This window comes from Lagenorhynchus albirostris, chromosome 13 (genome assembly GCF_949774975.1).
Source record: "Lagenorhynchus albirostris chromosome 13, mLagAlb1.1, whole genome shotgun sequence".
In the NCBI taxonomy this organism is placed as follows: domain Eukaryota; kingdom Metazoa; phylum Chordata; class Mammalia; order Artiodactyla; family Delphinidae; genus Lagenorhynchus; species Lagenorhynchus albirostris.
Window position 1 is genome coordinate 20,122,787 of NC_083107.1, and position 14,752 is coordinate 20,137,538.

Consider the following 14,752-nt stretch of genomic DNA (forward strand, 5'->3'; position numbering starts at 1 on the left):
TATGCTGAACTTTTGCTATACTGCTGGATGATACTTTCTATATTTTATGTACGTTTTTTAATTTTTTTTGCATTTAAATTCAGAAATGAGATCGAACTATCACTGTCCTTTTTTTAAAGTTATTTTTTTTTTATTATTTATTTTTTTTTTTTTGCGGTACGCGGGCCTCTCACTGTTGTGGCCTCTCCCGTTGTGGAGCAGAGGCTCTGGACACGCAGGCTCAGCAGCCATAGCTCACGGGCCCAGCCACTCCGTGGCATGTGGGATCTTCCCAGACTGGGGCACGAACCCGTGTCCCCTGCATCGGCAGGTGGACTCTCAACCACTGCACCACCAGGGAAGCCCTTTAAAGTTATTTTAAAGTGTCTTGAATTTTTAATATTAAAGTTATGATTCTTCAAGAATTATTGAGGAGGTGTTAATCTTCTTCTATGGTTGAAACAGAAATTTAAATGACAATACAATTATCAGTTCTTTAAATATGTGATAATACTCAGCTAGGTATCCATCTGTTCCGGTGTTTATTGATAACAGATCTTTAAACACCTTTCCAATATTTATATGGCTTATTCCAGTTCTCCACTTCTTTTTAGATAAATTTTGGTTATTTCAACCTTTCTCGGAAGTTATTCCCTTCCTCTAGGTTTTCATGTTTCATAGGTATAGATTTGCAGGTAATATTCTACTATACTTCTTTTAATCTCTCTTGTTCCTAGAGTTCTTTCTGCTTTCCCTTTCATAATCTTATGTATACTTTCTCTATATATTTTCCATAATTTGTGCCCTGAAGAATTCATATTGGCCACTTCAAAGAAGAATCAAATTTTGAATTATTTAACCCTTTTAACTTTTGTATTCTACTTTACTGATTCCAGTTTTTATTGTTATTAAATACTGATTTCCTAGTTTCTTTTGATGTTCTTTTCCTAATTTTTTTCTTAACATCTTTATTGGAGTATAATTGCTTTAAAATGGTGTGTTAGTTTCTGCTTCACAACAAAATGAATCAGTTATATATATATATATATGTTCCCATATCTCTTCCCGCTTGCGTCTCCCTCCCTCCCACACTCCCTATCCCACCCCTCCAGGCAGTCACAAAGCACCGAGCTGATCTCCCTGTGCTATGCAGCTGCTTCCCACTAGCTATCTACCTTACGAGGTAGTGACAAAGCCTCTCTCTCGCTTTATCAGTTTACCCTTCCCCCTCCCCATATCCTCAAGTCCATTCTCTAGTAAGTGTGTGTCTTTATTCCTGTTTTACCCCTAGGTTCTTCATGACATTTTTTTTTCTTAAATTCCATATATATGCGTTAGCATACGGTATTTGTCTCTCTCTTTCTGACTTACTTCACTCTGTATGACAGACTCTAGGTCTATCCACCTCATTACAAATAGCTCAATTTCGTTTCTTTTTATGGCTGAGTAATATTCCATTGTATATATGTGCCACATCTTCTTTATCCATTCATCCGATGATGGACACTTAGATTGTTTCCATCTCTGGGCTACTGTAAATAGAGCTTCAATGAACAATTTGGTACATGACTCTTTTTGAATTATGGTTTTCTCAGGGTATATGCCCAGTAGTGGGATTGCTGGGTCATATGGTAGTTCTATTTGTAGTTTTTTAAGGAACCTCCATATTGTTCTCCACAGTGGCTGTATCAATGTACATTCCCACCAACAGTGTAAGAGGGTTCCCTTTTCTCCACACCCTCTCCAGCTTTTATTGTTTCTAGATTTTTTGATGATGGCCATTCTGACTGGTGTGAGATGATATCTCATTGTAGTTTTAATTTGCATTTCTCTAATGATTAGTGATGTTGAGCATTCTTTCATGTGTTTGTTGGCAGTCTGTATATCTTCTTTGGAGAAATGTCTATTTAGGTCTTCTGCCCATTTTTGGATTGGGTTGTTTGTTTTTTTGTTATTAAGCTGCATGAGCTGCTTATAAATTTTGGAGATCAATCCTTTGTCAGTTGCTTCATTTGCAAATATTTTCTCCCATTCTGAGGGCTGTCTTTTGGTCTTCTTTATGGTTTCCTTTGCTGTGCAAACGCTTTGAAGTTTCACTAGGTCCCATTTGTTTATTTTTGTTTTTATTTCCATTTCTCTAGGAGATGGGTCAAAAAGGATCTTGCTGTGATTTATGTCATAGAGTGTCCTGCCTATGTTTTCCTCTAAGAGTTTGATAGTTTCTGGCCTTACATTTAGGTCTTTAATCCATTTTGAGCTTATTTTTGTGTATGGTGTTAGGAAGTGGTCTAATCTCATACTTTTACATGTAGCTGTCCAGTTTTCCCAGCACCACTTATTGAAGAGGCTGTCCTTTCTCCACTGTACATTCCTTCCTCCTTTATCAAAGATAAGGTGACCATATGTGCGTGGGTTTATCTCTGGGCTTTCTATCCTGTTCCATTGGTCTATATTTCTGTTTTTGTGCCAGTACCGTACTGTCTTGATTACTGTAGCTTTGTAGTATAGTCTGAAGTCAGGAAGCCTGATTCCTCCAGCTCCGTTTTTCATTCTCAAGATTGCTTTGGCTATTTGGGGTCTTTTGTGTTTCCATACAAATTGTGAAATTTTTTGTTCTAGTTCTGTGAAAAATGCCAGTGGTAGTTTGATAGGGATTTCATTGAATCTGTAGATTGCTTTGGGTAGTAGATTCATTTTCACAATGTTGATTCTTCCAATCCAAGAACATGGTATATCTCTCCATCTATTTGTATCGTCTTTAATTTCTTTCATCAGTGTCTTATAATTTTCTGCATACAGGTCTTTTGTCTCCTTAGGTAGGTTTATTCCTAGATATTTTATTCTTTTTGTTGCAATGGTAAATGGGAGTGTTTTCTTGATTTCACTTTCAGATTTTTCATCCTTAGTGTATAGGAATACCAGAGATTTCTGTGCATTAACTTTGTATTCTGCTACTTTACCAAATTCATTAATTAGCTCTAGTAGTTTTCTGGTAGCATCTTTAGGATTCTCTATGTATAGTATCATGTCATCTGCAAATAGTGACAGCTTTACTTCTTCTTTTCCGATTTGGATTCCTTTTATTTCCTATTCTTCTCTGATTGCTGTGGCTAAAACTTCCAAAACTGTGTTGAATAAGAGTGTTGAGAGTGGGCAACCTTGTCTTGTTCCTGATCTTAGTGGAAATGCTTTCAGTTTTCCACCATTGAGGACAATGTTGGCTGTGGGTTTGTCATATACGGCCTTTATTATGTTGAGGAAAGTTCCCTCTATGCCTACTTTCGCAGGGTTTTTATCATAAATGGGGTTGAATTTTATCAAAAGCTTTCTCTGCATCTATTGAGATGATCATATGGTTTTTCTGCTTCAATTTGTTAATATGGTGTATCACATTGAGATGAGTACTTAGTTTATTTTTATTTTTATTTAATAAAAAAGGCATTTAAAGCTAAAATTCTGTACTAAGCACAGCTTTTACTGGGTATGTATATTTTGTTAAGAAGAGATCATCTTCTTCATTAACTCATATATAGTTTGTAATTTCCCTTTGCTTTTAAGAGTTATCTAAGAGTGTGTTTTAATTTCCTAACAATTTTTTTTTACTTTCCTAATAAAGTTGCCTAATGTAATTTTTCCATTTCCTAATAAAGGTTAGTATCACAGAACATGGCCTATTTTTTTTCAGAGAAATATTTTTTTTTTTAATAGGATGAACAGAAGCTCAGTACAAACAAGAGTAACATGCTAACATGTTAAGGTGTTCCCTGGGTTACAAAATATCAACATCCCCCAAGAAAAATACAGGCTAAGAGTATCTGCATGTGGATACTGGCTGTGTGATACAGACACTGAGCCTGTCAGAGCCTCACTTGCCTCATCTGGGAGAGAGAGAAGATGGCCAGAGAAGCTCCAAGTATGTAAAGTATGAAGTGAACATGGCCTATTAAAGATCTTTACTTTCTTGAATTCATAAAAGTTCAGGCAACTCTTTCAAGGTCTAAAATTCCTAAGATGAGTCTTTTCTCACTTGAAATTGCATGACTTCCATAATGTAAACATTTTCCAAAAGGAATCTTGACATTTCAGCATTGTAAATGATAAATATGCAACCTCATATATATTATGATACAAATGAGGAGAAGTTTTGTTTACTACTTTAAATACTTATCAACAATAAATTCCTAATATAATTTTTCTTATGACAGTGAGTGGATTTTATTGAGAACTCGTTAACTTCTGGTATTTATTTCATCCTTATCCACCTTTATCAGAAACTGTAGGAAGGCTATGGGCATACTGTGTCACTGAATATAGCAATGAATTTTATTCCATTCATAAAGAAGTTGTATGTATGTGTTTGATTCATATGGGGTCTTTGTTTAGTTTAGTTTTCTCTCTCATTTCCACCTTTTGTTTCAAATGTTGAGCATGGAGTTTATATTAAACATTTTCTTATCTCTCCTTACTTATTCATATGTCCTCCAAGGGTTAACAATCACATCAGTCATTAAGATTTCATTCCAGGGGAGGGAATGGTAATCTTGATAACACAGCCATAATATTATGGGGAAACAGTATCTAGAAAACCCTGTCATAAAAGTCACAATTTTTGAGAGAATCTTTTTTTCTTTTTAAATCAGTGTAGTAAAACTAGGAAGAAAAGTAAACCATTTAGATATTGGAAGATGTTGGTAGGATGTTAAGACTAGTTATAGTGCTAAGTTACTGTGTGAAATTCAACAAGACTTTTAAGTATTCTACTGTAATATGTGAACAAATATGAATTAGACAGTTAACTGTCTTTATTTTTAATAAATATTTTTAATGCATTACCTTTATCTGACAAAAGAATTCTAAATAATTGGACTGAAAGATATATGGAAAAAGACTACAATCTTTAATTGTAATCTTAGATTGCTGTACTTTAGATAAGTCAAATACAAGAGCAAAAGTATAAAGGTATGAAAATTTTAAGAAATAAAAGACAGTTTACGTGTAATATTGTGCTCGCCCAGGCTGCATTCACTCATGTCCTTCTCACCGACTTAAACAGTATTGGTGTATGGCTAGTATTAGCCTAATAATATAACCATCTCAAAAAGAAAAATGGAGACTACATTTAATCATCGCACCAGGCACTATGTTCTAATTATTGTTTCATTTCTTCCATATGATAAGGGTTAAATATATTGACATGTAATCTGAAGTGAAAATTCCAAAGCTAGGAAAAGGCAATCTGCTTTTATAACTCAGCTGACAGAACTACATTTCAGAGCAGACCGACTCCAAAATATCTCCTAAACCAGTCTTTTTCAAGCTATCTATGATGAAAGGCCATATATTTGTTATTGCAAAAGTTCACAAACCAAAGCTTTTGTAAAATACAACAAAATAAATAATTCAAAAGAAATTTAAAGATAAAATAACAAGCCCAAATTTTATCATTAGATTCAACAGACATAAAATTACTCTATAAAACTGCCATAAATTTTTCAAAGCACTTACTCTCAATTTCTGTGCTTACTGCTGACCAATAACAAATAATTCATGGATCAGCCTTAGTCCACAGACCACAATCTCAGTAGTCAACACACTCCCAAATCTAAGAGTCTATCAGTATTAGGTGTTTCCTGAAGAAATTTGTATAGCACTAACAAGAATCGTGACCAAATGGAAAATGGGCATAAACCTAATGAAATGTTTCAACAGTTACAAACAAACATGTCTACTTCCAAATCCTTAGAACTTGTGAATGTGTTACCTTAAATGGCAAAAGGGACTCTGCAGACGTGATAAAGGTTAAAGATCTCAAGATGGAAAGATGATTTTAGAATATCTGGCCCCAATATAACCACAGGGTTTCTTATAAAAGAGGCAGGAGGAGATATGACGGTAGATGCTGAAGTCAGTGGGAGGGGTTCGAAGGTGCTATGCTGCTGGCTTTAATGATGGATGAAAATACCATAACCAAGGATATAGGTGCACTCTGGACACTAAAAAAGGGAAGGAACTTCCTCCTTAAGGAGAACGGCCCAACCAACACCTTAATTTTAGGACCTCTGACCCCTAGAATTGTATGATAATAAATGGGCGTTGTTTTAAGCTACTAAGATTGTGGTAATTTGTTATAGTAGAAATTGGAAACACACAGACATAAAGATTTTGGCTCTGGGAAGTAAGGTGCTGCTATAACAAATACCTGAAAATGTGGAAATGGTTTTGGAATTGACAGTGGGCAGAGGCTGGAAAAATTTTGAGGATCATGATAGACAAAGCCTAGATTACCTTGAATGGACAGTAAAAATATGGATGTTAAAAGCCCTGCTGGTGAGGGCTCAGAAGGAAATGAGGAACTTGTTATTGGAAGGTGGAGGGAAAAGAATATTTGTTATAGAGTGGCAGAAAGCTTAGCTGAATTACTCCCTATAATTACATAGAAATCAGAATTATAAGTGATGAACTTGGATAGTTAGCTGAGGAGATTTCCAAGCAAAGTGCTGAATGGAGTGGCCTGGTTTCCTCTTCTTGCTTATAGCAAAGTGTCAGAGGAAAGAAACAAATTGAGTTAAGAATTATTAAGCTAAAAGGAACCAGGACCCAATGATTTGGAAACTTCTTGACCTATGCAGATTGCAAGAGGTGCTAAAATTTGAGGTCTCACTTTTAGGAAAGTGTGGCTCTGGAGAAAAAGTCAACCATGTGTCTGGACAACCTTTGCCTAGTACCTTGGAAGGATTAAAACCTCAGAATGTTCATTCACGGAGGGAGCTCTTGCAAAGATTAGGCATGGGATTCATAGACACCCTCAGTCATTTCCACAGAGGCCAAAAATGGAGATGAGATTATCCAGGAAAGATCTGTGAAGCAGCCTGTTTTCTAATAGAGAAAACCCCAGAGATTTACAAAAGAGAACCACAAGTTTCTCAAGAATGTTACATCAGTAGAAACACTGCCAATCTGGACTAAAAAAAAAAAACAAAACAGAGAAAGATGAAATTCAGAAAGGCTGTGTACTCTCAAAATTATACAGGCAAGAAATATCCAGGTGAAAATATGTGATATCTTTCATGAAAAAAGAATAATGATTCTTAGGGTGAAGAACCAGGCCCAGAGGGCAGAGCCTTGAGCCACAGAGGATTATTCCCAGGCTCTGAAACATAACTGAGTTTGCCTAGTTGGATTTCTAAATTGCTTGAAACTGGTAACCCATTTTTTTCTTCCACATTCTCCCTTTTTAAATGAAAATATCTGTAACTGTTAACTTATGCCTGTCCCACCAATGCATTTTGAGAGCATATAATTTGTCCTTGAATTTCACTGGTACACAGACAGAGAGAAATTTTGCTTGAGGATGGATTATAACTAGAACCTTACTCATACCTAATTTAGATGATTTAGATGATGAGATTTGGAAATTTTAAGCTGATCAATTTTAGATGAGATTTTGGTCTTGAGATGATACTATAAAGAGTTGAGACTTTTGAGGATCTGGGATTTGGTGAATGTGTTTTGCTTGGGAAGGATGTGAATTTGGAGTGGTGGCCAGAGGGCAGACTATGGTAAACTGAACAATGACCCCCCACAAAGAAGACGTCTGTGTTTTAATCCCTGCAAACTGAACATGCTACCTAAAATGGCAAGAGAGACTTTTCAGATGTGATTTGGTCATGGATCTTGAGATGAGAAGATTATTCTAGAGAATCTGAGTGGGCTCAATGTAATCATAAGGGTTCTTATAAGAGGGAGACAGGATAAGATATGAGGACAGGAGCAGGGGTCAGAGTCAGAGAGATATTCGAAGATGCCACATTGCTGGCTTTCAATATGGAGGAAGGGGCCAAAGAAGAGAGCAGCTGTTAGAACATGGAAAAGGCAAAGAAATAGATTTTCTGCTAGCGCCTCCAGAAGGAATGCAGCTCTGCCAATACCCTGACGTTCGGACCTCTGACCTCTAGAACCATAAGATAATAAATTTGTGATGCTGTAAGCCACTAAGATTACAGTAATTTGCTATAGCAGCTAGAGGAAACCAGTATGTGGCCTCTATTTAACTTGACATAGTATCTCTCTACAAATATACCATTAAAATCTTGAATTTTCACATTCCATGAAATTTAGTCAATATAGCAAAGAATATGCTTCACAAGACACAAAAATTAATTTTTAAAATTTAAAAATCCTAAGGATATTTTTTTCTGTTAACAGTCCTCTTGTGGAAATGTGACAACATAAAAATGGAACATTTCATCATTCTGACATGATGAATTTTCCCTTGTAAACTAAAGAAAAAGTAATTCAATAAATATACTTTGCTCTTAAATAGTCAATATCATTCTTCCTAACTGCATTAGCATCTGAAAGTAAGCTAGGAATGATTTATTTAGACTTTGAATCCATTACTGCAAATGAGAGTCCCCTTCACCAAAGCCCCCTCTTTAATTACTTCATCCACTTAATTTCAAAAATCATATGAAGAGTTTTTTTAAAAGCACTCCAAATCTTATTGGGCAGAAAAAAAAAAACAACTGTCCACAGTTCAAGCAGGAATACATATTCAGTAACTAGCATTATGGCATGATTTATTCACATGTAAGGATTTCTAAATTCTTTGGAAAGTCATGATACAATTCCAACAGAAATATACACACGTAACAAGGTATTTCAAAGCATCTCTTACCTGTGTAACAAGTGGCTCCAAAAGTCTCTCCACTGTTAGAGTCCGGATTTCCAAACTTTTGGGGTCCCATTTTAATATGATAGGTGAAGTTGCCGAAGTCATGCTCCCTACAGAAACACACATTATCCATTAGAAATAAGGATCACAGAAAGAATCTGTTACCTTGTGGGTTCAAAATGAATAAGTCACCAAAACTTAGAGCATATTTGAAAATTATCTGTCTGGTCCGACCTTATAAAGATAGAGATGGGGAAATCAGAAGCAGAACTATGTGAGGTAGTGATGTTGGGTTCAGACTGAAAATGGATATTTCCTGAGAGCACCTGTATACATTAGACAAACTCTTGGTACTCAATTGACACTGAAATATTTCACTCACTCAGTGTTTAGTACACATATCCACCTGCTATATGCTGGGAAAGACTTGACCTTGCCCTCGAGTAGCTGATAGTTTCAATGCAGAGGTCGGCCACAATTATGCCTCAATGTGACCTGTTCTGTGACCAAGGAATACAGAGAGGACCACAGGAGAACTGAGGAAAGGACACCAAAGTCAGTCTGGGGAGATCGGCAAAGACTTTCAGGAAGCACAGTAAACCCATCATGACCACTGGATGAGGGACCCTAGGTCCTAAGGAAAGGCTTCGTTGTGTTTTCTTCGCATCATAATTGACCACTGAGGAGACTATGCTCCCTTGGACAGCTAGTTTCTTTCTCTTCATCAGGAAAGTTATCTTGCAAAATGAGTGGCAGTGATTCTGAAAATTAGCTTGCTGCTATTTACATGCTCTCTGATGACTCACTGCATTTACACTCTTGTCCCATAAAGTGAGTGTCTGATAAGGTTATTTATTGCAGTCTAGCACAATCCTCTCCTACCCAAGAACCACGGGTGTGCAGGTAGCAGCCTCACACGTATCAGGCACACAATATGGTCCTGGACTCAATAGAGTAAAGTAGACATTCTTCCAGGGGTGTGTTTCTCACTGAGAAATTGACTGCTCTTTACTGAATATATTTTGACAACTACCCACAGGACAAGCAACCTTAGATGGTACAAACTGAATCTGAATCACTTGCTTTAATACCGTCATAAATCAAACTGCTCATAGCTGTTCTCTTCTTTTGAATCAATGTCCCCACTCAATTCCACTCTTATAAATCAACATAGATGATTATTTCTATTAGAATTAATACTAAAAATAAGGTCTATCACAATAGACACACGTCTCTTTACTGACCTGCTAAAGCTAGTCCTTTTGCAAACATTCCCAACAAATTTGCTTCAGGAAAAGAAAAAAAAAGGCAGAGACACAGTGTGCTGGTATTTTACCTCTCTCTAAATGCCATATTTTAAATAAACTAAGCACAGCAATCCAACCATATAGACTGATTTAGATTTGGGTTCCTTCACAACAACAATAGTTGGCACGGATATGCTGCCTGTACTCCAAAAACCTAAAAGCACTTTACACATTTCCCATTCACACTACCAACTGCCACATAGCAGCTCTGACATGCCCAGAATTCTGCTGCTGCAGCACACCTTCCTGTGCTGTAGAAGGATGAAAACACCAGATGCTTTCTATCCACACAGGATACCTTCATCCCTGCCAAAGCCAGCCCTACCTAAGTAACCCAGTACTTAGGACACATGATTGCAAGTCTCTGAGAAGTTCCCTGAAAACCTCTTTCCAGCTCTGATGGAATAATGAGTGGCATAATAACAATGATGCACACGGAGGTCCTGTAGGAAAAGATAACTAGTAGTGGAGTAGTGAAGTCATTTTAAGACCATAGTGAAAGGCACTGAGTGGGACTGTGCAGAGAATCACCACTATTACACGGGCACACTTGTGCACCTAAGCTGGTAGACCAAGGAAGGCACACAACATCTTTATGCATGTTCCAATATATTACTGTAAAGAAATGGCACTCAAAAAATGCTGAAGTGAGAAACAAAAATGCTGGGGCACTCACATTAGAGACACTAATCTAGCACGCAGGAAGCAAAAATGGGAGATATTGAACAAACACCTCAAGCCAACTGTGAGCCAAGAAACAGAGTTAGACGGAGCGGAGCCTTGGATCCTGAAGGTCAGAGGCCTTATAAATCTAAAACTGAAAGGACAAGAGTGACTGAGCAAATCAGTGGACTTAAATTTATTACTTTGGGGAGCAATCTTTCAGCCACTTCTTTTGACACAGGTAAAATTCAAGTGCACAAGGCAAGGAAAGGCTAAATGGTATTAATCTGTTGAAGGGGAAAACCTAGCCGTAGAAACCACACATTCCTCTGTGTGAAACAAGCAAATCAACTCAAATAAGAAGGCAAGAGGACAAATGAAGTGTGGAGTCACATACACCAGCCTCTCATGTTCCAAAGGAACATGTCTCAAATCCATACTACGCATCCGTACAATTCATGCAGACTGTTTTGCCCACAAAAGAGATTCTTTGTAAAGAAAATATATCTTTTTATTCAATGATTAAAATTCAAAGAAAAAAATTACATATTCTACTTGCTTTGGTTAGGGAAACTTAGACTATTGACTAGACACAAAGAGTGAAAAACAGGGGTTGTCAAAAACAAAAGACAACAGGGTTGTCCTCGTCCATACATTGCAATTTTACAAGCCCAAGAACAAGCTCTTAGCAAGTTACTTAATCTCTGAGAAAATATTCTCCTTGAAAAGTATCAAATTGCATATACATGAAAGGTGATAGAACAACCTCTATGGTAATAACTTAGATAATTTCAGACTCACTACATGGGGGTAAGGAAGAGGCATGGGTCAAGGTGCTAGCAGCCACTCATCACTCACAACAAAAAAAGCAAAACCTGACAAAAAAGACTAACAGTGTAAAACAAGCTCCCTTATGAGCAGCCAAGGGTCATGTGCTTTGCTAATTTAGACAGTGTCCTGATAAATAGAAAATCTCTCAAGGTACCTATCCCAAGGAGTGCCTTCAAATGACAAATATGTTAATGCAATGAATAATTCACTGCAGAAATTCCCCATTGCCAGATGTTCCTGGAAAAAATGTCTTTGAACCCTCTGCCTCAACCTGAGTTCTCACCATTCTTTCTACTGTTCTTTTGCAAAACAATGGTCCAGGATGCTTTTTAGTTGCCCAGGAGGCCACCCAAACTTGCCTTCCCTCCAAAGGACTCCAGCTTCAGGTTCCCTTCATGAATTTCTCTCTTTATCAATCCTGAGCACTACTGCCAACAAACTCTGTGAGGCTTTCTTGGAAGACAAGCTAGCTTTGGTTGATAGGCAAATTCATGAGAAGTTAATGACTAATAGTGGGTTTATTCACCTATCTCCATATGTATGATATTGAGTCAGCTACTTAACCTAAGCTTCAGTTTCATCACTTGTAAAACAAAAATGGTAATAACCTTATACAATTTATGAATTTGTCCTGAAAATTAATGAAATAATTGCATATGCAAATAGTGATAGTTTTACTTCTTTGCCATGTTGTCCGTATGATTATCACCCTAGCCAGTTCAACACATCGATTGCAGTGGGGGCCCATGGAGACCCTGCAAGGCAAGATGTTTTAAAACAAAGCTTTGTTGAAAAAGTGAGATATGAAAAAGAGAGAGAATTTTCTAAGTTTCTTCAGCATTTCAAGAATCAAGCCTGGAAACACTGAATCATACTGTTTCTTCCATAAGTAATAATAACACTGGCTAATTATCTGACATTATTATTATCTCCCATTTACAGACAGGGAAATTGAGGCATAAAACAGTTCAGAGAGTTACCCACGGTCACAAAATTTGAACCTAAACTGCCTGGCTTTAGGGTCTGTGCTCATAAGCACTATGCTTACTGCTTCTAAAGAAGAAGCCCTAGGCTTGGGTCTATGCCAGCATCGCCATGGTACTTCTGAACCATGGGAAAAAGGAGAGATATGGACAGGAATGGAAAAACCAGGAGCCACCCCCTTCTGGAGAATGAGGGAGGGAGGGGCTGAGGAGGGAAACAAAGGACAGGTGCCCTGCTGCACAGGTGGAGCCCATGGGAAATGCAGCTTCACTTCCTGGTGAGGCAGGGCAGGTCCTCAGTTCAGTTTCCCCTAGCCACCTTTGGTCCCTGGGCAAGAATGGGATGCTGGTGGTGGGGCTGGGTCACCTGGTGAGCAACACAGCACCCTGGCAAAGCTGAAAGAAAGACCCTGTGATGAGTTTCGCCAAGTAAACAGAATTTTGGTCCCCATGACCTTGGATCCCTTGTGAATATGTTACATTTCATCGTAAAGGAGATTTTGCAGATATAATTAAGGTTACTAATCACTGGACCTGAAAATAGGCAGATGACCCCGGATTATCTATGTGGGCCCAATGTAAAGCTGAGCTCTTAAAAACAGCTTTCTCCTGGCTGTGGGTAGAAGAGGCAGTCATACAGATGCAGCAGACAAGGACGTCAGGCAGGGCAGAAGAGGAAGGCAGAGGGATTCAAAGTGTGAAAAGGACTCAACCCACCACTGCTAGATGGGGCTATATGGAAAGCATGAAAAGAAATGTGGGTAGATTCTGCAAGCTAAGAGAGGGCCCTGGCTGACCGCCAACAAGGAAACAAGGACCTCCATTCTACCATCACTGGGTACTGAATTCAGCCAAAACCCTGAATGAGGTTGGAAGTGGACTCTTCTCTGGTGCCTTCAGTAAGGAACTCGGCCCTATCAACACCTTGGTTTCAGCCTTGTAAGATGCTAAGCAGAGGACTCAGACCAAGTCCACCTGGGCTTGTGACCTGCAGAGAGTATAAGATAAGAAATCTGTGCTAATAAATAAATAAATAATAGAAAAAAAAGAAATCTGTGCTGTTTTCAGCTGCCAAGTTTGTGGCCAATCTTTACAGCAGCAATAGGAAACTATGACAGGTGGCTCTAGAATCTGTGTGTGTATCACAGTCACCTGGAGGGCATCTTCATACACAAACCCATCCAGAGAGTTTCTGATTCATTAGGCCTGGGATGGGTCTGAGAAACTGCTTTATTTTTCTTTTCTTTTTTCTTTTTTTGCACTTGTAACAAGTACCCAGCTGATACTACTGGTCCAGGAATCACACTTTGAGAACCACTGTTGTAATCACAGTTCACAGCCACACACGTCAGCAGGGAAGCAGTGATGAGGAAGATATGGGATATCTCTGTGGAGATCCTGGGACCAGAAGCAATAACACTGCTGTTATTACAATTATCACTGGAATCATTATTATATTTTCTGAAAGGTACTTATGCTTTTTAGGGGATCCAATGCCTTGAAGCGATTCTTAACAGGGAAATGAAATGGCATACCAAAATCATTCGGGGTTTTTTAAACCACATGTGTGCCAATCCCCAATATCCCCCAAAGTTCTGACAGTTTCCCCAGAAGATGCCTTTTCTACTGAGAATCACTGCCATAGTAGTGATCCCTGTGAAGAAAGTAAAGTAACAGGGGGAGAGAGTCACATCCCTCAGTTCACCAAAAGCAGAAATGAAGGTCAAGGTATAATCGCTTAATAGAGAATAAATGTTTCCAAAGAAACTGTATTCCTAAGTAATTTGAAGTTATTTGAGGGCTACAAAAATAAGTCTTCCAAAAATGTTATCTAAAATACAATAGCAGTTCTCATTTTCTGTTGTTAATAAAGGAAGGTACCTCTAATATTCAGGCCCCCTATTGTAAGAGGGGCTTTTTTCTATAGTTGAGAAGAGTATGTGTGTATATGCATCACAGGCAGGAGTAGAAGTTGAGAAACAAAACAGAGACGGAGGCACTTGATTATACTTCAAACACCCCTAGAGAGTAAATCTAAATGGATGGTGAGGGGTATTCAGCACTCTTCCTGGTAGTACCCTGGGTATGGAAATGGCCTAATCAAGTAGCTTAACTATGGGAAAGTCCTGCTTCTTATTTTCCACCATTAGCTTTGCTCAACTTCAGCTCATTTTCTCTTCCTCTGACTCTAAGGAGGCAGTGTGTCACCCATCACTGTCCTCTACGTGATAACCATTCAAAGCCCTTGCTCAGTGAACTGACAGTTGACCCAAGATGCAAGTTGCTGCTGCAATTAGAAGATCCATCACCATTTT

General features: G+C 38.0%; 1 protein-coding gene across 1 annotated transcript in view; it reads right to left on the reverse strand.

Moving 5' to 3' along the window:
* Positions 1-14,752, reverse strand: part of CTNNA2 (catenin alpha 2) — a 1,202,879-nt gene that overhangs the window by 1,044,005 nt on the left and 144,122 nt on the right. The window contains exon 2 of the mRNA XM_060168603.1: positions 8,657-8,763. Within this exon, the coding sequence (XP_060024586.1) occupies positions 8,657-8,758 (102 nt within the window). The 5' untranslated portion in view covers positions 8,759-8,763. The remainder of the gene's footprint in view (positions 1-8,656; positions 8,764-14,752) is intronic.